The 27,780-nt window shown below is 43.7% G+C and overlaps 1 protein-coding gene across 2 annotated transcripts; it reads right to left on the reverse strand.

Moving 5' to 3' along the window:
* On the reverse strand, positions 1–26,217 carry LOC148867817 (ADP-ribosylation factor). Of its 2 annotated transcripts, none has more exons than XM_088975840.1 (7): positions 25,838–26,217; positions 10,252–10,407; positions 9,692–9,762; positions 776–895; positions 536–654; positions 348–429; positions 1–237 (listed from the first exon to the last, which is right to left on the reverse strand). In XM_088975840.1, exons 2-7 carry the CDS (start codon positions 10,397–10,399, stop codon positions 232–234), a joined length of 546 nt encoding a protein of 181 aa, XP_088831966.1. In that variant the 5' UTR covers positions 10,400–10,407; positions 25,838–26,217; the 3' UTR covers positions 1–231. The 2 variants fall into 2 exon arrangements, with proteins under 2 accessions (XP_088831966.1, XP_088831967.1); XM_088975841.1 differs by having other exon boundaries at positions 10,252–10,416.
* Positions 26,218–27,780: the final 1,563 nt, after the last annotated feature.

Raw genomic sequence — 27,780 nt, forward strand, 5'->3', positions numbered from 1 at the left:
TTTAATAGGAAACAGAACAACCATAAATAATCATATGGTTCATATAAACAAATTTCAGTATCTATAATCATAAAAAAAAATGAACGTATTATGAGATAACAAATAACAATAGCTCTTCTCTCACAAAAAGATAAAAAGAAAAATGGGTAAAAAAAAATAAAGGACATCAAATAGCATCTCTAACTCTGACACTGATTGCAGCTCAAAAACCATCATAAAAGAAAACACCATCTATGCCTGCAAAAGAAAAGAAGGAAAACATAAAGAGTTTGAAAAAACACGAGCAAGTGAATAAAAATGTCCTCTCGTGAAAGTCGATCTATGTACTGTCACTGGAAGATGCATACCTTGTTAGCAATGTTGTTGGAGAGCCAGTCCAGTCCTTCGTACAACCCTTCTCCGGAAGTGGCGCATGTGCTCTGGATATACCTGTACAAGAGACGGTGATAAAAAAGTATTACTCAGTTTGGGATTGAGAGGATCTCTATCAAATTTGGGTAATCGATAATAATAGTGTGCATGTAAGTTGATCTACCAGTGGCGTTGGCGGAGGGAATGAAGGCCAAGTTTATCAGTAATCTCAGCAGCATTCATTGCATTTGGAAGATCTTGCTTATTTGCAAATACAAGCAAAACAGCATCCCTCAATTCATCCTGCCACAGTACCCAGTGGCATATTTAAGTTCAAAGAAAATTTACGGAAAGAGGGCGAATACAATTGATAATCAAATTGGCATAAGTTGCTAATTGAACATTACAGAATGCCTTCTCTTACCTCATTCAACATCCTGTGCAGCTCATCCCTAGCCTCAACAACACGATCTCGATCATTGCTGTCTACGACAAAGATAAGACCTTGTGTGTTTTGGAAGTAATGCCTCCACAAGGGACGGATCTGAAATTCTCCCACAAGGAAACAATGCACAAATTTAGGACTTCTAACCAAATTAGCCAAGCAGAAAACAATTCTAGTCATGTGGAATTTGACAAATAGTGAAAGGTTTTACTTAAAGCCATCAAGCAGAACAACCAACAGGTTTTACTTTGACAACATTAAATAATAAATTAATCAGGATCAAATAGAAAGAACATGGAAAACGGGGACCATAAACTTGTCCCTATAAATGTCAGTTGGGAACGTCAATTTCCTTGTATGATGAAAGGCCAAACAGTCCAAGTACATCTCGCTTATGAAAATGTTAAATGCTGATGAAGGAATCTCTAACCAGTAGAACACCATCCAAATAAATATCCAGCAGTTAGGGAGCACCCGGGTGTGAGGAGAGTGGAAGTTGAGCACCTGGTGGATAGACATGTGAAGGTTGGAAAATCACTTGGTTTATTCTTGCTGGGTAGGGAGAAGGTGGTTAGAAAGGCAATTGAACAATTTGAAAGGAGGTAGGAAGAATATAATAAGAAAGTTGCGGGGGGAAGGGGGGGAGGTGTGGGAGGAATGGGAAGGGTGGGAAGAAGGCATAGCAGAGGAGTAGTAAAGTGGGAAAGTTCAAAGGCCAGAAACTGGAGGGGGGGAGGATGGAGGCAAGGATTAAGTTGCAACCTTGGCTGTCAAGGGCTGAGCAAAGGAAGAAGAAGGGCTTCAATGAGGAATATGTTGGAAAATTTATTCCAATAGTGATGTTATTGCAAGATCGAAGTTAGGATGGAGATGCTGGTGGCAGCCATTGGCAAAGCTGTGTAAGATTGGTCTTGTTTTTCCAGATTTTTTTTTTTTTGACAAGTAAAGAGATTAGTTTCATTAGTAGAGAATTAAAGCAATTACAAGCTTTCCCATGGAGAGGCACGAGCTGCATCCTCTCCTAACAGCAGGAAGAAAGACAAAAGAAAACAGAAAACAGGAAACAGATTCAATCTACAATTGAGCCCAATATAAGCTTTCCCTGTTTACCCCTTGCTTTGCAAGACCATCAGCCATAGAATTTGCAGATCTCCCCACCCATTGTATTCTCACTGTCAAGCTCCTTGTCAGGCAGTTGAATTTTTTAATTTCATTCTTAAAACAACACACTATAGAGTCCGGGTTTTGTAGCCATCCCACTACCACCTTGGAGTCCCCTTCTATTATCAGATGTTCCACACCTATCTGCACAGCTAGCTGTACTCCTTGGATGGCAACTACTTCCATCGAAGTTCAGCTTCAAAAAATTTTCAGGAGGGGGTTCCCTAGTCAAACTCACCTTAGTCTTTCTAGATGAACAATTAGCCACTGCTAACCAATTCCTCCAAATATCATTAAATGGGAAATTATGGAATAGGCCCAGTGATTTTAGCCATAAGATCACCCTATTTAGAATGCAGTCCTTCATCTTATCTAAGTTTCTCTCCTCCTCTTGGAAGGTTCTGGTATTCCTTTCTTCCCACACGGACCAGATCAGCACTGCTCCTGCACACCTCCACATAATTCTTCCTCTTCTGTGCTGCCAAGGGAAGAAAGCAGGATAAAAAAATCAAGCTTGCATCCGCAGGCCTAGCCAACCTGCACCCAAACAATGAGAAGAGCCACTCCCATAACTCTGCAGTAAATGAACAGGTAATTAGTAAATGGTTACAGCCCTCACCATGTGACTTGCAAAGGATACACCAAGAAGGTGAAAGAAATGGATTTAAAGAAAGAAGTGCAAGAGAATGATCCATTTGGCTTGGGTGTCCAGATCCGTTTATCGGGTTCAGAAGGGTCCAAACACACTGTATCAAGTAGGCTTAGCAGATTTGTTAGGGACACAATTTCCTCTTCCCTTAGACCTCTACGAAACCCAAAATCCCAATTCGGTGTTAATGGATTATTCGTAAAGGAGCAAAACTTTGCCTAACCCCAATCCCCCCCTCCCCTTTATTCTGGCATACCGCCTCCAATTTTACCAAGTGATCCTTCTTACCTTCTCCCAGCTCCTAGAGGAAATCTCTCATCACCTTCTCTAGCTTCTTAGTTTTCCTAGGTGGTATCCTAAACACAGATAGGAATCAATGTGATTCCCCCCCCCCCAAAGAAATATAGTGTTTCCTCCAAGAAGTCAACTTCTTTTGAAACCTCTCCAACACTAGACACCAAAAACTACATTCCCTAGGGTTTGCCCCTAACGGAAACCCCAAGTAGGTCATAGGCCATGACGAGATAGAACACCCTAAAGCTTCTTGCTATAGCCTCCACCTGACTGTCCTCCAAGTTAACCCCAGCTACACAACCAGATCCTTAGGATTTCTCACTTTCTCAATATCGTCCCCTTCACGGAAAATCAAAATATCATCTGCAAATTGGAGATGGGTGACCGGAATACCATCCCTACCTATCCTCCACCCTTTAATCACTTCTTCTCTGTCAACCTTTGAGATCATTCTACTAAGCACCTCTGCTATTAGAGTGAAGAGGAAGGGTGATAAAGGGTCCCCTTGCCTGATACCTCTACAAGTTGGGAAGAGAGTAATGGCATGAATTCACACATCCAAAAATCCAACTGCACCACTTATTCCCGAAGCCACAATTTCTCATTACTTGTACCAAGAAGTGCCAGTCCACCAAGTCATCGGCCTTCTCAAAATCTAACTTACAAACAAAGCCTCTTCTTTTCGATCTCCTCATATCCTCCACACATTCACTAGCAATTAGGATCTGATCTATTATTTGTCTCCCTTGAACAAATGCCCCTTGGGCTTGGCTTATTAAGGATGGGAGAACTACTTTCAGTCTCAAAGACAACACCTTAGCCAAGATTTTGTAAGTGCTATTTACCAAACTAATTGGCCTGTAATCCTTAGGTTCAATAGTATCTGGTTTCTTAGGGACTAAGGCCAAAAAGGTGGCATTGACTCCCGGGCTTACTATATGATTCTCGACGAAATCCTTAACAGCGTCACATAAATTCTCTTTCAAAATGACCCAACAATCTTGGTAGAAAGCCATAGTAAAACCATTCGGTCTGGTGCTTTAGATCTATCCATCATGAACACTGCCCTCCTGATCTCCTCTTCTTCAATGTTCCAATCCTTCTATAGGCACCCTCTCATTCAATGCCCTTCTAAAGACATCTTTAAAATGGTCTACAAAGGTCCTAGCTATCTCCTCCTGATTGGTAATTACTTGCCCTTCTACCTCTAATCTATCCACTAAGTTTTTCCTCCTACCATTTGCCAACTCATGAAACAGTCTAGTATTCCCATCTCCCTCATTAATTCACTCATGCCTTGACTTCGCCTCCAACAAATCTCTTCTCTGAGTAGAACCTCTTCTAGATCCTTTTTCAATTGCCTTCTTGATTCTCTATCCTGCCCACTCAACAATCCTTGGGCTTTCCTCTCATCCAGCTTTTCAATTTGTGTGAATAAGTTCAGCTTAGCTATCTCCTCCTGATTGGTAATTACTTGCCCTTCTACCTCTAATCTATCCACTAAGTTCTTCCTCCTACCATTTGCCACCTCATGAAAGAATCTAGTATTCCCATCTCCCTCATTAATCCACTCATGCCTTGACTTCGCCTCCAACAAATCTCTTCTCTGAGTAAAACCTCTTCTAGATCCTTTTTCAATTGCATTCTTGATTCTCTATCCTGCCAACTCAACAATCCTTAGGCTTACCTCTCATCCAGCTTTTCAATTTGTGTGAATAAGTTCAGCTTTTGTTCCTCTACCCTACCAAAATGATCTTTATTCCACTCCTTCAACTTGACCCTCAGTCTCTTCAGCTTCTGATGGAATTTGATTCCTTTCCACTTTATTTCCCTTAACTCCTCGTTCCAACAATCCTTCACTACGTTTCCAAATTCCATATGAGTTAACCACATATTCTCAAATCAAAATGGTTTTGGTCCACTAATTAGAGATTCCACACCGATCTTGATGGGGCAATGGTCTGATGTAACCCTAGGCAAGGCTCTAGAAACCAGATTTCCCCAATAGTTTTTCCCATTCTAGATTGAATAGAAACCTATCCAGCTTTGAACAGAGAGGATTATCTTGAAAATTGGACCAGGTGAATCTAGCTTGCATTAATGGAATTTCTTTTAACTCACAATCTTCTATAAATCCGTTAAATTTCTTCATGCTTGTTGTGATTGACTATACATTATTACTAGATTCCTCTAAGTATCTTGTGACATTAAAATCCCCTCCCAAACACCAAGGCCATGCCATAAACCTCAAATTGCGCACAATTCCTCCCACAAATCATTCATTTCTCTATAGGTATTAGGGCCATACACATTGGTAAGCACCCAACAAAATCCATCCTCCACATTCTTGAATTTAATGGAGACAGAGTATCTACCTACTAGCTCCTCCACCGCTTCCACTACCTCATTCTTCTAGACGGTGACAATTCCTCCAAAGGCTCCCCAAGATGGAGCCGAGGACCAACAAGCACCCTTAGTCCTCCAAAAGCTTCTTATCCACCTTCCATCTAGCTCAGAGAGCTTCGTCTCTTGCACCATCACAATATCAGGCTTCTCCCTTGTTAATAGATCCTTTATTACCCTCCTTTTCCTAGCACTTCCCAATCCTCTCACATTCCAACTAATAATTCTCATGGATATACTTGCAATATAGTCCCTCCTGAACTCGGCTCCTTACCTAGAGCTTTTCCTCCTCTCTCCCCTTCCGCTAAGCTCAAGATCAGCCTCAATGTCAGATATTAGCCTTTGCACCTTAGTTCTTTTCTTCTTATACTCCTGTTTCTTCTCTTTTTCCTCCTTAGGTTTCCCATGGTAAGTTTTAACTATGTCATTCCCCACCCCTAGGTCAACCTCTTGATAATAACTTCCTATTTTAGGATTCAATTCTGTCCCCTCAACATCTTCTATTTCACCACTCTCTCCTTCCTCACTAGGCAGACCCTTTTTTTGATGATTCACTTCCAAGTAGCCTTCCTTCATTCTGGTTGCCACAACTTCCGTACAAATCAGCTTCCAAATTCTCTCCACCTCCTCCCCCACACCCTCACAAGGAACTGACTCTTCCTTCTCCTTAAGTTCATGATTGCCACCATCAGCTTCACCACTTCCTTTAGACACCAAATCTGCTCCTTCAAGGTGGGATATTAGAGTATCTACAACAGACTGAACACACGGATCAGTAGCAAAAACCGAATGGACACCCATACCTGATTGCAGAGTAGGAGAAAGATGAGCAAACCAGACATTACTGGTAGTGCCCTGTCCATCCCTTTAGTTGGAAGTTGCAATGAAGTGGTTAAAGTTAATGTTTCACCTCTGTCTATTCTTACCACCGGAGAAGCCTGTTCCTTTTCCTTCCTTCCTAGCCTATCTTCACAGATCATCAGAGAGTCATGTGCCCGTTTATGGTCTGAGAGGTTGGAGTTGCTCCCTCATGAAAAGGGGGTGTGATAAGCCCAGCTTCCGAAGTTGTACTTTCAATCCTCCTCACTTCTGCGTCTTCCTCTTGAGAGCTTCCTTCTAGATAAAGAATCTTTGTGTTGAAACTTCCTTCCTATAGCATGTCTAGGTTTTCTTGCAGGTCAAGACTTCCCAAACTCTCTGTATCAGTCACGTCTTCAGCACCGCTACCTTCTTCATCTAAGTAATCACTGTCTTCAACAAGGTCTAGACCCCGCCATTTTATGCTTCTGGGATTCCGCCTATCCGGGGAGAGATGGTTTACCTTCTTGGTCGGAACCCATTGTTGTGACGAAGTGGCCGAACCTGGCATCTCGCGCACAGACATGAGAGAAGGAGCTCGAAGAAGAAAAAAATTGGAGCCTCCACCTTTCCAATCACGTGTAACTTAAGTGAGTCATGTGCCCCCTTTATTTAACTTGGTTTGGGCCGACTTAAGTTGAGAACACGGCTCACCCTTGGTTTCTTTAGCAGGCCCAACAATTTTTAGAGGCCCATGCATGCTTACTTGCAATGGCACGTGAGACATTACAACTTCACACTCAATGCCCAGGACACCCGACTCAGGTTCACCCTTTTTTGGTTCGAACTGGTCTGGAACCTTTAATCTCCCTTCATAACTAGAATTTAAAACATCATTCTTGCCCAGTGCTTTAAAAGCGCAAGGCGCAAAAAAAGTGCAAGGGCCAATTTGCGCCTAAGGCGCAAGGTGAGGCGCGCACCTTTTTAAGAAAGGCGCAAAATTACCAAAAAAAAAGCTAAAAAAAAGTCAGAATTTTCCAAAAAAAATGCAAAAAAATTAAAAAATATTAAACATAACGTTAATAAAAATATAAACTTAAATTTTAAAATAAATGATTTAAAAAACCTATTATCTAAAATTAAAATACATAAATATAACATGTAAAGTGTATTCAAATGAAAATTTAAAAATAAAAGCAAACATATAAAGCACTTTCAAGCATGTAAAACCCATAATCTCTTTTTTCCTTAATTGCATTGCTTCAAGTAGTTAATGTGATGTAAAACATATTGCATTCTTGATTTTATGAGTTGCCTTTGTAGCACGCCTTTTAAGTCATTGTTCTTGCTGCCTTTAACCATCTGAGCATAAGATTTACTGCCATCCCTTCTGATAGCTAGCACTCCATGTAGTTGACCACCCATCTGCCCCTGCTCTTTTAGTCTCCAGTTTTTGCTTACCCAAATCGGTGAAAGATCTATCAACCTTCGAGATTGCCAATCTTGTTGTTCCACATAGAGCCTCTTCTTCTACCTTCTCATCCCCTTCCTTGCGAGCCTCCCTCCACAATGTAGCTTCTATGGAGGAGGCCAGCCAAACTGAGTAGAAGCAGACTTCCACATTTATCTCCACTTTCCTGGGTATGTCTTCTGGTTTCACACCATTTAATAGATGAGCTGCTGATCGAAGGTCCCCCCAAAAGGCTCTAGCAAGATTACCACCACGTAAAAGTGAAATAGATGCAACCACTTCCTGTTTCCACAAATGAAAGGGCAAACCTAGAATTCGTACCACCACCCCGTCCTCAGTGAAGAACTCTTTAGAGTTAGATGAAGGATTCCACTTAGAGATTGTAATCGCACCATATTCAGATTGAAAACTTATAGCTGAGAGCTCTAATTTATCTTAACTCAGATCAAGCACCGCTTTACTGTTCTCAAAAGGTGTTAGAATAAACATCCCTTTTAACTTCAGCTGTAATATGAGCAGGTCTGCAATTCTCCTCCAGTTGCTAACCGGATTATTAACTTGAACCACATATTTATCTTCCCACTCTTCTCTCCTGGAATAGCCAGCCAACCTGTTCTGTCCATTACTTTTTGCCAGGGCTAGTAGCTCTTGGACCTGGTCTTCATCTTCAGTTGAAAGTTTGTTGGTTTTTCCATTCTCCTTCAATAGATCCATACGCAAGGTTTCCAGGTGTTGGATAAACTCTTCCAGTATTCCATTGATTTTCTTCCATCCAAGTCAGTCTTCCCTCAGGAAAGCAGAGTAGTTGCCTCCTTCCTTTCCCGAAATATTCAGAAAAAGCTAAATAACTCCCTTCACTGTTTCTTCTGCATTCTACAACATACCTCTTCCCTTCTTGAAAGTTTGTTGGTTTTTCCATTCTCCTTCAATAGATCCATACGCAAGGTTTCCAGGTGTTGGATAAACTCTTCCAGTATTCCATTGATTTTCTTCCATCCAAGTCAGTCTTCCCTCAGGAAAGCAGAGTAGTTGCCTCCTTCCTTTCCCGAAATATTCAGAAAAAGCTAAATAACCCCCTTCACTGTTTCTTCTGCATTCTACAACATACCTCTTCCCTTCTTGAGTACTCATATCCTTCATGTTTCTGTGTTTACCTTTGAGACATGCTTCATTCACATACTCCCTGAACCATTTAATCACTTCCATACCTTGCAATAGCATTGTGGCCTTCTTACCTTCCCTAATCTTCAAGCTCACCACTCCTCAAGCAGAAACTCCTTGGCTTCAACCTTCAGCATTCTCCTCCATCATCCTGCAGCCACAAACCCGTCCATAGCCATCTCCTAAACTGACTTCACTTACCTCTGTAACCTCTGTTTTTTCAGAATTTGACAAAGTCGATAAAGAGGCCTCAGGGGTTTGATTTGGGGAAGTTATAGGAATGCAATTTTGTAATTTGATGATATGTTTTAATCATCTCCTTGCTTTCGTTATGTGTTCAGGTGTTACCAAGATTATATGGGTTTTTTCCTTTTAATGAAATTATTCTTTTACCATAAAAAAAGATAGGTTAAAAGACAATTTAGAAAACTTATGATTATGTTAATTGTAGTCTAGTCTCCATCCAGATCAAGACTGTTCATACACCAGTATCCTCCTATAACTACATGTGCATGTGTAATCAATCACAATCATCATCAGGGTGTCTTGATATGTCAACCACAACATGGATAGCAATTTCTTGTATAGCTAAAGAAACAATGGAATATGAGGTGGTTTAATTTGATCTAGCTCAAAGTGATGATGGTAAAACATTTTATCAGCACTAGATCGTCCATAAGCATGGTTTCCCAAGACAAAAATAACTAACCATGCATAAATAAATCATGATGATCGCCCACAATTCAGGTGAACCAGAATAGTTCAGAAAATTGAAAAATCCGGACAACAATAATCCAAATGTCAAAGTTGGGGCAATTTCAGTTGATCTTTACAACCATAAGGAGACTAAACATTTTCCTACTTGAGGTGTAAATTTACAACCCAAGATTTCAACATCATCCTTAAATCAGGAGAGTCAAATTTTATATATAATTTAGCTTAATATAACCATACATACCTTGTCCTGACCACCTACATCCCAAACGGTGAAGCTAATGTTCTTATATTCCACAGTCTCCACATTAAACCCTGACCATAAAAGGTTCATTAGTTTGACTTAAGAGTGAAAATAAAATAAGCTTAATATAACTTAGGAATAGTGGTGATCTAGTGCCTATCTAGCAGAACAACAATGCATAAAAATCTGTTACATAGGCTTGAAGTGTTGATTCAAGGGGGTGAACAAAATTAGGTTTAGGGAAATGTATACATTCTTAACCTAGAACATGATTTTTTATATCTTCTAACAAAAGAAAAAAATAACTATTTTCTCTAAATTTTCTAAATGTACATCTTGCAAGAAACTCAAAATCTCAAATTTGCATTCCCATGGTTGAAATATAAATAAACATGAATGAATGAGCAGTTGAACCCCCAAACTAAAAGTTGAATTCACCAAACCAATGTAGGACATGCTTCTACACATTACATTGACATCCAGGCAGAACATTCCCTTAAAAACATACAGGAAAAAAAGCCACTCTTGAAATCATTTATGTTATAGGGTCAAAAGCATACCAATGGTTGGAATTGTTGTGACAATCTCCCCCAACTTGAGCTTGTACAAAATGGTGGTCTTACCCGCAGCATCAAGACCCACCATAAGAATGCGCATCTCTTTCTTGGCAAAGAGCCGACTAAAAAGCTTGGTGAAAGACAGCCCCATCTTTGTGTCTGATGGTTCTACAGTTTGCAAGTTAGAAATTCATTCAAGAAGTATGACACATTTATAAGGGAAAAAAAAACATTTTTCAATGGATAGAATCTTACTTTTCAAAATGTCACATTTATTATCTCTGAAAATTTAATAATTATATTAGAATCTTACTTTTCAAAATGTCAGAAATTGAAAACTTCAACCAAGTAAGAAAAGCATTTTTACCAAAAAAAATACTAAATCATCATCATCATCACCCATGCCTTATCCCAACTATATGGGGTCGGCTATATGAATCCGGTTTCACTAATCTGTTCTCTTTAAAACCATATCCACTGTTAAATTATTAGTGCTTAGGCCAAGTTTGGGAGTGCTTATTCGACAAAGAAATGCTTAAAAATAAGGGAAAATTCCAGATTAGTACGTTATACTTTAGGGGTAGTCTAATTTCAGTACAATAATTCCAGAACAATAATTCCAACACAGAATATGAAAATCCAAAAAAATTAAAAAACTCATCAAAGAAGTATCTCTTTTATGGTCTATCACTCTTGCTCTTGCTATCTCATTTTGGGGTTCTATTTTCCTTTGAATCTTCATTCAGTTGTGATTAGGTTCAGAACACAGGATAGAGAGAAAAAAAGTGACTTCGAATATTTTTTATATGGCATACAGTGGTCTTAAGACAATTGTTGATTTCTATTGACAGAATAATGAGGGCAGATATGAACATACGACTCATTCAACTCTTCATCCGCTCATTAGGTTCCTAAAAAAGTAAAAAGGATGGCTGACATAATCTAATTGGGAAATCAATACAGAGACGGTACAGAGACGGAAGTCTTCAATATGACCATAAAAAATGATTAGAGTTTCCACATTAATACTAAGAGAGTGAAATATGATCAAAGTTTCATTACTAATAGAGACAAAAGTCTCACAGTACTTTTCTGTTCTCTGTGAAGAAGACAATGGACAGTAACTTTTTTTTATCAATAACTGAATGGATTTGGTTAAAAAATAAATAAGCAAATACGAGGAGAGGAGAGACAAACTCTCTTAGCTCCGACTCCCAGAGAAGAAAACATTACAGCATAGCCCAGAACAAGTTGTTTCTTCCCACCCCTTGCTTAGCCAAAGCATCAGCCAAGCTATTGGCATCTCTCTTAATCCATTTAAATTGAACATTCATCTCTGAACTTTCTTTTTTCATTTATATACTCCCACCAGTAACTTTACTGTTTCACCATTTTGTTCTCTAGAGAATATGCAAATGGCATATTTGAAATTTCATTATTGTTCTGTACTAAATGGAGAGAATCAAGCACCAATGCAGCTGTACGTCCCTCTTCTGGATCAGTCTCAATGTACAAGACAATGAACAGTGTCTTCTTTTGAAGAGTAGTTTTGACATTTTAAAAAGTTTTAAGTCTCACATGTCATCACGTGATACCGATAACTGACGGATTGCTAACGGTAGGGACTAAATTGACAGTTTATGAGAGTTCGGTACTGCAGTGGCACATTTTGAAGTTTGGGTACTAAACTGAGACTACCCCTAAAGTACAGGGTATTAATCTGGAATTTTCCCTAAAAATAAGTGCTCATGAGCATTTGGTGAAAAAACTTATATCAATTGAGGATAGTATAGGTATTTTCAAAATGATATGGCATGCCAAGCCAGGCCAAAAAGGAAATAAGCGCTTATTGAATAAGCACTTAGAAATAAGCCCGAATTTTGGGTTTCTCGAATAAACACTTATTGTCAGAATAAGCACTCATTCTGGGCTGATTTCCCAAATGCCATAAGTGCTTATTGGCGTGGTAGGTACCAACCCAAAATAAGTGCTTTTCGAGTAAGCACTTACATTTAAGCACTCCCAAACTTGGCCTGAAATCATTTCTTACCACTTCTACCTAAACTTGTCTTTTTTGGTCTACCCCAAGCTCTTCTAGCACCTTCAATGTGTAACAAGCCACTTCTTCTAACTAGCAATGTTGGTGGTCTTCTATGCACATGGCCAAACCATCTTAGGGCCTGTTCGTTTCCTCTCAACTCTTATCTCTAAAGAGGAATTTTTTAACTTCAAGAGAAAATTGGTTGTTCGTTTCCTCTTATCTCTTATCTCTTAAAGTGCAATCATACAACTTGTTGTTTTCCAATAATGCCCCAAAAAGACAAACAAAAACTCTCATGTATGGGGTCAAAATGGATATTTGATCATTTTCAAAATTCATAATTCAGAACAACATTCTTTGCATTGAAAGTTCAGAGGAAAGAAAAGTTCACCAATACCAATACACTTCTTAATGTAATTATTGCACTTTCAGATGTCAGACTTCAAAGCAAACGAACAAACCCTTAGTCTACTCTCTCTCATTTTATCACCCATTGGAGCTACTTCTAGGTTCCTATAGATAACTTTATTCGTAATCCTATCCTTTACAATTTTCCACTCATCCATCTTAGCATTCACATTTCTGCCACATTCATTTTCTGGGCATGTTGTTTCTTCACTGCGCAACACTACTCCATACAGCAAAGCTAGCCTTACAACTGTTTTAAACTAGTGGTGCAACTTGGGCAGTGTTTTAAAAGCGAATGGCGCAAAAAAGGAGCAAGGCATGGCAAGCGCCTTATTGAGGCAAGGCACACAATTTAAAAAAAAAAAAAGCTAAAAATAAAAATAAAATCCAAAAAAATAAAAAAAAAATTATAAAACATAATATTAATAAAAATATAAACTTAAATTTTAAAACAAATGTTTAAAAAACATATTATCTAACATTAAAATAAATAAACATAATATGTAAAGCATATTCAAATGAGAATTTAAAAATGAAAGCAAACATATAAAACATTTTCAAGCATATAAAACCCACAATCTCTTTTTTCTCAATTAAATCAAGTAGCTAATCTGACATATTACATTCCTAATTCTATGAGCCGCCTTTGTGCCACACCCCTCGAGGCAAGCCCAAACAAGTCCATGTTAGGGTCCTAAATTCTGAGTTTTCACACAAAAAAAATGCTTTTATAGTTTTTAATTGCTTTTAAGAAGATATTTAAGACCCTAACATGGACTTGTTTGCGCTGGCCTCGAGGGGCGTAGCACGGGGGTCCGGGAGTAGAGCCCCCAACCCAGTAGACTAAAAAAAAAAAGGAAAAAGCATTAAATTTTCTAAAGGCACACCAGGCGTGTGCCTTCTGAATGGGTTGCACCTAGGACCTGGGGCGAGGTGCATAATGCACCGAAGCACACCTTTTAAATCACTGAACTTGGGTGGGCCCAACCTGTGCCTAGACTGACCCAACCCAATTTTACACAAGCTGAGCTTGGATTTTCAGTACTTGGACTGGGGCCAGGCCCAACTTTTGCTGTTTTCATTTTCTGAGCTAGACCCAAAGCCTAGCCCTTAAGTAACCTGATGGAGTGCAATCCGGCCGATCTTAGCTGTCATGAATTCGCCTCTGAGCTGGAGCGTCGGGGAGCCTGAAACGAGAAAGATGGGAGAACTCCGGGGGGAACCCAGTGTAATAACTCCGAAGCTCAAGTCAGTAATCTCTCAAAGGCAAAGTGTAGACCAGATAGCGCAAAGTTAACATACCTTGTTTGTTGGGGGCAGGGGGCTTTTATAATCACTTCGCGCACTCGCTCCGAGGCCCTTGTCAGGTCGGGTAAGATTACCTTTGCATCTGTCAACTCGGGCATCATCCTTACTGTTGGGACAGAACCGTAACTGTTTAACCGTCTCTCTAACTAGAGATGGCGGTGTCAGGAGGCGGTGGCAGGTGGTCGTTTAGAGTGCGGCCGTCAAGCGTCAGATCCCAAGTCAGTCAGGTGCGGTGCCCTCGGGTACGAACTTCCTCGGTGTCAGGCATAGTACGGTTTGTTTGGTTTTGGTGCCCTGAAGGTGATGTGGTGGAGTGGTGAGCAAGGCGAAGTCTTGAGTTCAGAGGTATGTATAGGGAAGGTCAGTTCGACGAGGGGTATCCTGAGCTGTTACAAGGCAGGCTAGTTCGGCGAAGTATGTCCCGAACTGTTACAAGGCAGGCCAGTTCGAATTACTTTCTGGTTTGGGGCCAAGGGTGAGTTCGGACCGCTGGTTTCTCCCCTTGGTGCCCGCGCCTTAGGCTTGCTTTTATGCCGAGCTGTTGCCTTTGCCACGTGTCGCATAACTGTGAGGTCGGGCCAAATCTTCCTTCATCAATTGCCCCCCACTCCTCGCGCCAAGGGTCTTGCCCTGGTGCGGGGAGTTTTGCGAGGTGGTAGGTGGGTTTGTCCCGTTCTTCGAATCTTGACTATGCGAGTTGCTTTTGCCAGAGTTCTTTGGTTTTCTGGGGTGTCCGAGAAGGCGGGAAACATGCCTATTGCTCATAAATGTTGACGGACGTGACAACGCACGTTTAAGTTTCAAAAATTCGCGCCGCTGGGACGTGACAGCGGGTCATTTAAATTTGAAAAAAGCACGCCACTGCCGTTCTGAAGGGATGTGCGCTGGCGGTTGTCAGTTGCAGGGAGACGTGCGGCGTGTTATCAGTTTCAGAAAGACGTGCGCCGGCGCGACGTCGGTTTCAAAAAGACGTGCGTTGACGTTTCGCTCTTTTCAGAAAGATGTGCGCTAATCACGTCTCGATCTCAGGGGACGTGCAGTCGACGCGAATGCGGGCCGTCGGATTGTCTTTGATCTGCACTGTCGGTTCTTGGTTACTGTAGCTATAAATAGTGGGGGACCCCAGTCGATTTGTCATTTTTGCGGTTCGTCTCTTGAGCTCGCGTCCAACTTTTCAGCTCGCGTCTAGGCTGGTTACTTAGCCTTCAAGGTTTTTGGCTTGTTCCTGTCTCTGGAGCCTTCAAAATTTTCCGGTGAGTACCTTCCTGAATCCACCTCTTTTCCTCGATGTCTAGCTTCGATAGCTCAGACGACTCTTCAGATAGGACTGATGTAGGTTCTACAAACCGTGTCGTATTCCCCGACTGCCTTAGTGATCCTGAGGTGGAACTTGATGACTATGAACCCGTAGGTCGAGCCGCTTTGGGTAGTTTGGCGTCAACCTCTCGCCGAGGTCGGATGCTAGACAGGTTTGGTCCCTCAACCATGACGCCCGAGGGGCTCCAATCTATACTTATGTCTTACAATCTGCCTGGGGGGTATACATATTTCATTCCGTCGGGTAGCTTTCCTTGGGAACACGGTCCTGATGAGATCGTGATTTTTCGAGAGCAGCTCGCTGCGGGGTTGCGACTGCCTTTCCACCCTCTTCTCGTCGAAGTTATAAACCACTTCGGTGTTACCATTGGCCAGCTTCATCCGAACTCTATTCAGAACCTAGTGGGGACTGTCTCCCTTTTTTGCGAACAGAATTTCCCTTTAGACTTGGAGATATTCTCCTCCATCTTGATGCTCAAGAGACAAGTGAGTTCTCTTCCTAGGGGAAGACGGGTGTATTACCTTCTCCTCGCCCGGGCTTTAAGCTTCTGCACGATCTTCCTAATAAGGTCCTGGCATGGAAGCGGCACTACTTCGGTGTGCGAAGTGCACAAGGATGGCCCTTTCAGACCGGGTGGGGTGAGGCTGCTCCTGATTCTGGTGTCACTCTCGACAAAGAGACGGTGAAGGGCCTCCGGCAATGGGCACGGCAAGGTTTAAAGTGACATCAGTACTTGACAGAGGCCAAGCTTATTGTGGCCGGCCTGAGTTCGGGTAGGTTTCCAGTTCTGCGGTTTCTTGTTTGCTTTGTTCCTTCATTTTTTCTGATGTCGAACTCGTTTCTGCAGGTGTGATGGATGCAGAGAGAACTCGTGGGGGGCACCTGTTCCAAGGCAGGAAGAGGAGGAAGCGGGTCGCTAAGCAAACTCGTGCCGAGCTGCCCCCGGATGAGGAACCTCAAGTTCCAGGCCACACGCCGGAGGATCTGCCCAGGGAGACCGAGGTGACTCCACCGATGCATGAAGCGGTCGGGGTGCCCTACACTGAGACTACTCACAAGGGTGCTCCTACTCACTCCGGGTCCGCTCATACGCGAGTTGGGCCCTCGGGCTCGGGAGCTCAAGGGGAGTTCAGGAGCGTGTTGACGCCGAACTACGCTCTTCAGAAGAGTAGGGAGGCTACTTTCCCCGAGGAGATCGCGGCGTGGACCGATCTTCCTTTGAATCAGGTCGCCTGCCGCACAGTAACACATGCTATGGTGGTAAGTCAGATTTTGTCTGCCTTCATTTTCTATCGCTTTTGCTGTTGTTGCTCACTTGTTTCTTTTGGTAGGTGAATTCTTCTATTCACGCCTTAGCAGCCCAAGTGGAGAGGAGTTCGCGACAGGCGCGAGCTGCTGAGGCTGCCGCCCATGCTGCTGAAGAGGCTTTCTGTGCCGCCGAGGCGAAAACCCAAGCTGCTGAGGCGGCCGCTTATGCTGCTGAAGAAGCTGCTCGCGTCGCCATGGCCAGGCAGGCGATGTCTCAGCGTGATGCCGAGGCCATGGGGGTAGTCGTCAAGCACATGGCGGACTTAAAGTTGGACTTGCAGCATCAAGTCGAATATCTTCAAGAGGACATCAGGGAAAAAACGCAGATTTTTTCCCAAGGCATTGAAGACGCCAAGAAGAAGGCCGTTGAAGACTATATTGCCTCTCTGCATTTTGACGATCTAATGGTGGATTCTTACAGAAGAGGGTTTAAGCTGAGCCGGTGGATGATCCAGAACACGTACCCCGACCTCGATGTTAGTGCCATCTCCACTTCGTGTATAACTCAGGAGATGGCCAATGCTGTCGATGGCGAGTCGGATTCTGAAGGAGAGGTGGGGCCTTCGGGTGCTGTTGAAGTGCCTTCTAATGGCAAAGAAGTAGCTCTGGGCATGTAAAAGTTTTTTTTTTTTTGGAAGTGCCTTCTGATGGCCAATGTACTCCTGTTTTTGCAACGGAATAGACAATCTTTTTGCCTAAGTGTTCTTTTTCCCGAACTGATTCTTTGTCGAACTGATAATATGCCACTGTTTCTTGTCCGGGTTATTGTACTTACGCGACCTGTTTCGGCGCTAAAGCTTTTGTCGCGAACTGATTTTTTGCCGAGCTGATAATATGCCCGACTTTTCTTTGCTTGCTTACGCCGAGGTTCCACTTGGCTCTGCATCATGGCCCTTAGGACCTTATAGCGATTTCGTCCACTTCGCTTGGCGGTTTATAGGTAGTATTGCCTTAAGTTCACAATGTTCCACGTTCGAGGTACTTGTTTGCCTTCTAAGGTTTCGAGCTCGTATGCCCCCCCGAGCGCTCTCTTTACTTTATAGGGCCCTTCCCAGTTTGGTCCAAGTTTGCCCACGCCGGGTTCGGGCACCATGATCTTACGAAGGACCAGGTCGCCAACTCGGAAGCTTCGTTGCTTTGCTCTAGCATAGCGAGCTACCTGCTACTGGTAGGCCGCTGTCCGGATGTGCGCGAGGTCCCTTACCTCGTCCAGTAGGTCAAGGTTGGTACGTAACTCATCCTCATTTGTCCGATCATCGTATGTTTCTAGTTGCAATGTTGGTACTTCGATTTCCGTCAGGATCACTGCTTCGGTGCCGTAGGTGAGGTTGAAGGGGGTTTCTCCCGTGGCGATTTTCTCTGTAGTTCGGTGAGCCCATAAGACACTTGGTAGCTCTTCGGCCCACAATCCCTTAGCTCGATCTAGACGTGCTTTCTGTCCGCGCAGGATGGCTCTGTTCATTACTTCCGTCTGACCATTTGCCTGCGGGTGCACGACTGATGTGAAGTTCTGCCGAATCCCCATGTTCTGGCACCACTCTTGGAACTTGATATCCTCGAACTGCTTGCCGTTTTCGGAGATTAGTACTCGAGGTAACCCGAAACGACATAATATGTTCTTCCAAAAGAAGTTCTGTATGTTTCGGGCCGTAACAGTTGCCAGGGGTTCGGCTTCTATCCACTTCGTGAAATAATCCACTGCCACAACCAGGAATTTTCTCCCTCCTGTTGCTGGCGGGAATGGCCCCAGGAGGTCGATGCCCCATTGTGCAAAGGGCCACGAGCTGGCGAGGTATTTGAGGTCGAAAACAGGCTGATGGTGGATATTGGCGTGCTTCTGGCATTTGTCACATTTTCTGACGAGCTTGACTGCTTCTGCCTTCATCGTTGGCCAGTAGTATCCTTGTCGAAGTGCTTTTTGGGCGAGTGCTCTGCCACCCAGGTGTCCGCCGCATAGGCCTTCATGAGTGTCGCGGAGTACAAACTCGGCTTCGGCAGGTCGCAGGCAACGCAAGTAGGGGAGCGTGTAGGACTGTCGGTACAACCGTTTGTCAATTATGAAGTATTTGGTTGCTTGGCGCTGCACCCTCTTGGCCGCATTGCGTTTTGCAAGGAGGGTTCCGTCTATCAAGAAGCTCGCGAGTGGGTCAATCCAGCTCGGCTCTGCTTCGAGGACAGGAGCGACCTCCTCTGCCCCCCCGAGAATACTAGGCCGAGGTAAATTCTCTATGTACACGGTTCTCATGTTGTTGTGACTTGTGCTGGCTAGCCGGGACAGAGCGTCGGCCTCAGTGTTCTCTAACCTCGGGATTTGCCTGATGAAGTGTGACTGGAAGTTGAGCAGGGCCTCTTTTACTTTTGCCAAGTATGCAATCATAGAGAGCTCGCGTGCTTCATACTCGCCCGTGACTTGGTTGACCACGAGCTGGGAATCGCTGCAGATGACCAAGTGCTTTGCTCTTACCTTTTGCGCTAAGTTCAGCCCGGCTATCAGTGCTTCGTATTCTGCCTTGTTGTTAGATGTCGTGAATTCAAAGCATAGTGCGTATTCCAATTTTGTGTCGCCCGGGCTGCATAAGACTATTCCAGCCCCGCTGCCTTGCTGGTTCGAGGAACCATCTACGTGAAGGATCCAGGGCTCCTCGTCCCAGTTCGCGTTTCGCCTGACTAGGAGAGATGCCACATTGGCTGCTACTTCACGGGGTTCAGACTCTATTGGCTCGAGAGTTCCGGGTTCGCCCAAACTGGGGACCTCAGACTCAACTTGTTGGGCTTCGTGGCTGAAAGTGCACTCGGCGATAAAATCTGCCAAAGCTTGGGCTTTAATTGCGGTCTGCGGTTTGTACTGGAGATCGTACTCGCTGAGTTCGATGGCCCACTTCGTCAGCCTATCGGAGACCTCGGGCTTCAACAAGACTTGCCTTAGGGGTTTGTCTGTTAAGACGACGACTGTGTGAGCTTGGAAGTACGGGCAGAGTTTCCGAGTTGATATCACCAGTGCGTAGGCTATTTTCTCTATCTACGGGTACCTCGTCTCTGCTCCCTGCAGAATTTTACTAACATAATAGACGGGCCGCTGGACCCGGTCTATTTGTTTTACTAATACCGAACTGACCACCTCGTCGCTCGCCGAGAGGTACAGTTCTAAGACCTCGCCCTCCTCGGGTCTGGCTAAGGTTGGTACGGTGGCGAGGTAAGTCTTTAGCTCGTCAAACGCGAGCTGGCAATCTCGGGTCCATTCGAACCCTTTGTCTTTGATTGCCTTAAAGAAAGGCAGGCAGCGGTCTGCCGACTTGGACATGAAGCGGCTCAGAGCGACTATGCTGCCGTTTAGCTTTGAACTTCTTTTACTTTCCGAGGTGGTATCATATCAAGGATGGCCTTTATTTTGTCCGGGTTGGCCTCAATACCGCGTCGGTTGACAATGTACCCTAGAAACTTACCCGAGGTGACACCGAAGACACACTTGTTTGGGTTTAGTCTCATGTTATATTGACACAGAATTTGAAAGACATAACCCAAGTCTTTTATTAATTCTCGCGAAAACTGTGTTATGACGACCATGTCATCTACATAACATTCGATTTTCGTGCCAATTAAAGGCCGAAAAAGTTTATTTACAAGTCTTTGAAAGGTCGCACCAGCATCCTTTAGCCCGAAGGGCATGACCTTGTAACAGTACAGGCCGGACTCAGTAATGAAGCTGGTTTTTTTCTTGGTCGGACTGGTCCATCTTGATCTGGTTGTAGCTTGAGTAGGCGTCCAGGAAGCTTAGCAGCTCGTGTCCCGAGGTCGCGTCCACTAGGCGGTCAATTCGGGGCAGGGGGAAGTAGTCTTTTGGGCAAGCTCGTTTCAGGTCGGTGTAGTCGACGCACATGTGCCACTTGCCGTTGGCTTTTTTCACCAGCACTGGGTTGGCTACCCAGCTCGGGTAATGAACTTCCCTTATGAAGTCCGCTGCGAGGAGCTTCTCGACTTCTTCGTCGACCGCCCTCCAACGCTCCGGGGCTAAGTTGTGTTTCTTCTGTCTAATGGGTCTGACTACAGGGTCAGTGTTAAGCTTGTGAGTTATAAGGCCAAGGTCAATACTGGGCATATCTGCCGCGGACCATGCAAAAATATCTAAATTTTGGAGTAAGAAACTCACCAGTTCAATTCGCAAAGGCTCGTTGACGGAGGCACCGATCTGTAGTGTTCGCGTCGGATCTGTAGCCGAGGCCGGGACTGTGACTGTTTTCTTAGTGGGCGAAGCTCGTTCCTCGCCTTGCTCCCCAAGTCGCTCTAGTTCGAGATCGTCGGCTGCCTTGGTTTTTCCCTTTAGGGCGGCAACATAGCATTTGCGGGACTCAAGTTGGTCGCCCCGCGCTACCCCCACACCGAAGTCCGTGGGGAACTTCATTGCCAAATAATAGGTGGAGACCACCGCACGCAGAATATGCGTAATTGGTCGCCCTATTATGGCGTTGTATGGGGAGGGGGTCGCAACCACCAGGAAATCGTGGTTGAGTCTTACCGTGCATAGCCATGTGCCGACTTCCACATGTACTGTTATTTTTCCCAAGGGCCTGACTTCCTCTCCGCTGAAGCCTACCAGAGGAGTGTGAGCGGGTTTCAAATCGCTTTTCTACAACTGCAATTGGTCGAACGTCGATTTGAATAGGATGTCCGCCGAACTGCCCGAGTCTACCAGTATGCGCCGGACTTCGAAGTCGCTGATCCTTAGCTTTATGACGAGCGTGTCGTTGTGGGGGTAGTGAACACCTCGCGCGTCGTCTTTTGTAAAAAATATTGGTTCTTCCTTCTTCGGCCTCTTGGGAGGGTTCTGCTCCTCTCGGGCTGCTTCGCGAACTGACGTCCTTGCTGTCGCCGAAGTGCATCCTACCACCACCGAACCGCCCATTATCACGTGGATGGTTCCCCGGACTGGCCTTTCTTCTGGGGGAGGTCGCTGCAAGGCTTCGGCCAGACTGTTGCTCGGCTCGGGGACATCCTTCCCGTGTTCCCCTTGCCGACCTGTTTTATTACTATTGTCATAATGTACAAAATTTCTTAAGTACCCGCGACGGATGAGTCCTTCTATCTCGTCGCGGAGATTATTACATTGCTCGGTGCTATGATCGTGATCTTTATGAAAACTACAGTATAAATTCTTGTTCCTCTCGTTGGGGTTGCTCTTCAGGCGAGGTGGCCACTTTACGTAAGGGGCGTCCTTGATCGTCATAAGGATCTCGGTCCGCCTTGTATTCAATGGCGTGTAATCCGTCCGAACTGCTAAGGGAGCTCGAGACGGCTAGCTTGGTTTCGCCTCTCGGTTCTGGCCTCTTCTGTCGCCAGGGTTGGAGGGCTCGCCTTCTCTTTTTCTTTTTTCAACCCCGCCTTCGTTTCTCTAGTTGATCTCTTCCTCAGTTCTCATAAGCATGTCCGCGAGCTTGAGGAAGTCGGCCACGGTCGCTGGCTGGCTGGCCACCATGTGCCATTTGAACTCTTTGTGCGTCACCCCTCTTTTGGCCACGGTGAGTTGTACCGCAGGGTCTAACCGAGGGATCTGCAAACATGCTTCATTGAACCGTTTGATGTAGCTCCGGATGGGTTCTCCCTCTCTTTGGATTACCCCGAAGATACTTTCCTCGGTTTTGGGACACCTTTTGCTAGTAACAAAGTGCGCAGTGAAGATCTGCACGAACTGGGGCCAGCTTCTTATTGACCCGGAAGCTAGGTTCCGGTACTAGGTGCGGACCACCCCTCTAAAGGTGGTGGTGAAGGCCACACACATGCACGACTCGCTTGCCCTAGCGAGGTGCATTTGCGACTGAAACGCGCCGACGTGGTCGTTGGGGTCAAAGGACCCATCGTACTTGTCTAGAGAAGGGAGTTTGAAATCTCTAGGCAAGGGGACTGCCAAAAGTTCTGTTGAAAGGGGGGAAGGACTTGAGAGAATGGGGACGGTTTTTACCTCGCCCAAGCTCGTTTCTTCCTTGCCTCTGAGCTCGGGTAGCACGTGGGTAGCAGTTCGGCGACTTTGTCGGCGCCTTCTTTGAGTGGGCCTGGTGCTAGCGCTGCTTGTCTCCGTGTTGCCGAGCTCGATGGGCCCGGAATGCTGGCCTACTGCTAAGGCGCTGAAGCGGTTCTCCGTGAGTGGGAACTCGGGCTTGGAGCGTCGAGGTGACTTTGTTGGCGAGGTTCTTGACCCACCCGCGAGCTGCAAGGCGGGGGTGATCTTTCTTTGCTTTCGGCCCGGGGATGAGGCCTGACTGTTAGGTGGGTTCTGTGGTCGGGAAGCCTCTCCTTGGTGAGGTCGTCCACCTTGAGGGGAGACCTTGACCGGCTTTGAAACAGGGTGCCGGGGAGCAGTGGTTGGTTCAAGGGTAGCTGAGGGAACTGTTGTTGATAATGGTGTTGGGAGAGGTGGTGCAACACCGGGTGTTGCTGAAGTTGGTGCTGCTGGAATTGCTGCATTTGGGCCTGCATTGCCCGCATGCATTGCATCAGATCATCTAGCTGGTTTTGGCGGGCTGCTAGTGGGACAGCAGTTGGTTCCGTGAAGGTTTCGATGGGGAGTGGAAGAGGAATGTTCAACGAAGGAGTGTTCAGAGGTGCCACCGCCTGTGGCACATTCAAACTTGGGATCCCATCCACTGAAAGGGGGATGGTGAACTGCCTAATGCACACCGCCGAAACATGAAGTTGTTCTCCGGTAGTGGTTGTTTCGGTTTCACGTCCGACACTACTAGAGGAGGCCATTTTGGTGTTGGAGTGGGTGTTGGAGTTTTTGAAAGAAGGGTAGGTAAAAGAGATTTAGAGGGAGGCTTTTAGAAGCGTTTCCCACAGACGGGCCAATTGACGGAGTGCAATCCGACCGGTCTTAGCTGTCACGAATTCGCCTCTGAGCTGGAGCGTTAGGGAGCCTGAAACGAGAAAGATGGGAGAACTCCGGGGGGAACCCAGTGTAATAACTCCGAAGCTCAAGTCAGTAATCTCTCAAAGGCAAAGTGTAGACCAGATAGCGCAAAGTTCACATACCTTGTTTGTTGGGGGCAAGGGGCTTTTATAATCACTTCGCACACTCGCTCCGAGGCCCTTGTCAGGTCGGGTATGATTACCTTTGCGTCTGTCAACTCAGGCGTCGTCCTTACTGCTGGGACAGAACTGTCACTGCTTAATCGTCTCTCTAACTAGAGATGGCGGTGTCAGGAGGCGGTGGCAGGTGGCCGTTTAGAGTGCGGTCGTCAAGCGTCAGATCCCAAGTCAGTCAGGTGCGGCGCCCTCGGGTACGGACTTCCTCGATGTCAGGCATAGTACGGTTTGTTTGGTTTTGGTGCCCTGAAGGTGATGTGGTGGAGTGGTGAACGAGGCAAAGTCTTGAGTTCAGAGGTATGTACAGGGAAGGTTAGTTCGGCGAGGGGTATCCCGAGCTGTTACAAGGCAGGCCAGTTCGGCGAGGTGTATCCCGAACTGTTACAAGGCAGGCCAGTTCGGCGAAGTATGTCCCGAACTGTTACAAGGCAGGCCAGTTCGGCGAAGTATGTCCCGAACTATTAAAAGGCAGGCCAGTTCGGATTACTTTCTGGTTTGGGGCCAAGGGTGAGTTCGGACCGCTGGTTTCTCCCCTTGGTGCACGCGCCTTACGCTTGCTTTTGTGCCGAGCTGTTGCCTTTGCCACGTGTCGCATAACTGTGAGGTCGGGCCAAATCTTTCTTCATCATAACCCAAGACTGAATGACCAACCTAAGTCCTGTTGGGCCTGGTTGACTTAAAACCAGTCCAACCCACCCATGTTGCACCCCTAAGAAAACACAATGTTCGCTACCTCATAAGAAAATATTATCTGTAACTGAATAGTTTTAGGGGGTATTCTGTATTGTGAATATTCTGTAGTTTGTTATATTCTGAAACATGCCACATTCCATTAGGAATTCTTTTAGAGGTGTGGTGTGTTTTGAAATCATCAATGGATGGTTTTGAAACAAAAAATATCACAATTTATTTTCCAAGCCAAAATCTATTGGATTAGTCCAACCACGGTGGATTGGATAATGTAATGTAACCGGAATATATTATTTAAAATTTTGTTAACAATACATCCACACCACATTGTAGAGTACCTTATGGAGTGATGTGGCTCGAACCATGTGATTTCAACCACACCACACCTTATGGAAACCACGCTGCTCAAAGATCCTTTGTAGGAAGGAGAATCGTGTGCTCATCTAACCAATTTGTAAAGCTTTCAATGTATACATCTAATGAAAAATGAAAGAGTAAAGATAGACTACGATTTTTTTTTCATCCTGAGATAACAGGAAAAGAAACTCGAATGGGTTGCTGCTTGCAACATTACTATACTACTCTATCTTTTGCAATAAAATCAAACAAGAATGTGACCCGCAAGTATAGTTTAGAGTAACATACTAGCTTATCTAGTTCTCCATCTCGCATAGTGTATAATTGATCAAATTTATACAGCAATCTTATCTTTCCAAAGGGAAAATCACAATAGCCTCTAAAAGGTAATGCATGTAACCCGAAAATCAACTATATTAACACAAACAAGAAGCCTCCTCCATTACAACAAAGCAACAAATTCTTACAACACATCTACAGGATCCAGAGTCGAGGACACGATAACATCTCACGTACAGGTATTAGGCAATCGGAAGGAAAAACATTACAACCATAAAAATCCAATCATAACGATCAAATATGTATCTCAACCCTATATACTTAAACGAAAATAATAATAAAAGAAACAATATCGAATCTCAGAGCCGAAATCCAAGAACAATAAAAAAAAACAAGCACTTTGTCATCCAGAAAAGAGGCGAATAGATGAAGTCCCGCATGAAATTTAATTTAAATAACCGAAGGTCACAAAACCAAACTACGTGGACATAAATCAAGCAGCAAGGTACCAATACCGTGCAACAAAATGGGGATCGGCTTGATCATGCAACAGTTTCAATTATAACAGGAGAAACAAACCGAATCAAGCGAAATCGAACCTCAATTTCGCAAATAAAACAAGAAAAACCAGATTATGTGTTCTCTAAAAAGCACATATGAACCTAATAGGTCTTGAAAAGCAGATCAGATCTAAGCAGGATTCGCAACCAAAGGATTCAAATAATGGAGAAAAAAGGCCATAAAAGCGGCAGATCAGAAGGAAAAAAAAAAAATGAAAGAAAGTGCGAATGAAAATATGCTCTTACATGAAGGCGGAGAAAGAAAGCAGTTAACGGCGATCGGAGCGAGCAGATCTCAACTCAAGGGGCTGCCCTCCACAACTCGGTTCCGACTTCCGACGAAATTAAGGGAGATTATAGAGGATGCAGCAGGAAAACGGCCAGTTAACGCACACGTCGTTAAAATTGGCAGAGGACGTAATTCCGTATGACAGCCCTCGTGTAAGAGCAAATCTATTAGAACCGCTGGAGTGGGAATAAAATGGGAGATCTACTAACATGCATTAATTCCAATAGAGGTGGTCTGCGTATCTTACACGAAAGCCGCCCAAATTGAATCGTACCGTGACACTATGGGTAGTGAGGGCAGAATCTCCACCGTCCTTGGTCAGGAATATACTTGTTTCGAAAATACATTTACAAAACCAATAAATATTTATATTCTTGTAAAACATAATTTTTCTATATCTTTTTTCAAATTAAATAAGTTTAATTAGCAAAATGAATATATTTAATCTTTATCAGCAGGCCAACAGGAGCAGTCAAATGACAAGAAATATTCTATAGTTCTATGTTTTATTTCATGGAAAAATATTTTCAATGCAAGGCTATGATGACTGTTTGAATGGACTTTGCTCTAACTGAATCATGTTCCTGATTTTACATCAAGAGCTAATACCTATTCCAACCAGTTAGAGTTTTTTCTTGAAGGGGGACAAAAATTAGGAAACATTGATAGGGGGGCCAAAAGCTAGGAAGCATAGGTAAGGGATCAAAATATAAGTGGAATTTAAATGGATTTTATGGGAATTTTGAAGGCATAGAAGGGGGACATGGCTCCCCTCCGCCACCCCCTTGGCTACCCCTGATCTCAACCATATTTTGGGCCTAAAAATTTTGACCCTCGACTGAATCATCATTCACCTTATCAAATTAAGTCAAATTCGGATGATCAATACATATAATAGGATTAGAATCAAATTTTCCGTTCTACAAAAAATTAATAATCAGATTTATTTGCTAAAATTAATAATTAATAATCAGTTTGGATGTGCATTTATCTCCATCCGATCTGATTAAAATCAGAATTTGATTATATTATAATATATTGAATTTAATACATAAACTATATACAATTATGTATAAATATAAAAATATACCATTTTATTTATTAAATTATGTATAAGTGAAACATGTATATAATAAATTCAATATTTCATATTTATATTACTTTTTCAAATAAAAATTCAAAAGTAATAACTTTTTAAGTTTTTTCTCTTTTTTTTAAATGAAGCACAGTCAAATTAACTGAATATTCAATCCAGGTCCAACCAATATGATTTGAAGTCATTCCGACTTCCGAGGTCTTCAAATATGATCAAACTTCAGGAATGGATTCAGATGTTGCTGAACAGCCTGAACTGACCCGTTAAGTAAATCCTTGATCCGGCCACTGGCCAACTATTTCACCTCCCTCGATACTAAGCCCATTTTCGGAAGAAGTGAACTCTTGATCTCGACAACGGCCAAGGATCACCTCCCTACGTACAAAGCCCATATCGGCCTCAAATTTGAAGATTTAAAACAGGTAAAGTGAAAAACGTACTGATACTTTGTTAGGGCTCAATTTGTGGGAATTTTGAAATACTAATCAGGTGATCTAAATTAAATCCATTTATAATTGGAACGAATAGGTACGAATAAGTAGTGCTGCAAATGAATGAATCGGGTACAAGTAAAACCCAAAGGATTTATGTTGGACTCCAATTGAATTCAAATTGCAATCGGACATTGAACCGTATAAAATAAATTAAAACTAAAAGTAAAAAAATAACAAAAATTGACTTTGGTTTTATATTTTATGAACAAAATTTATAAAAAACCATTAATATAAAAATTAAACTTACGAGAATTTAGTAAAAACACATTCGAATCAAATCAACTTACAAAAAATAAAAAATCTTCAGTAA

The sequence above is a fragment of the Nelumbo lutea genome, chromosome 3, assembly GCF_056320005.1.
Source record: "Nelumbo lutea isolate HS-2025 chromosome 3, American lotus-T2T, whole genome shotgun sequence".
Classification (NCBI taxonomy): Eukaryota; Viridiplantae; Streptophyta; class Magnoliopsida; order Proteales; family Nelumbonaceae; genus Nelumbo; species Nelumbo lutea.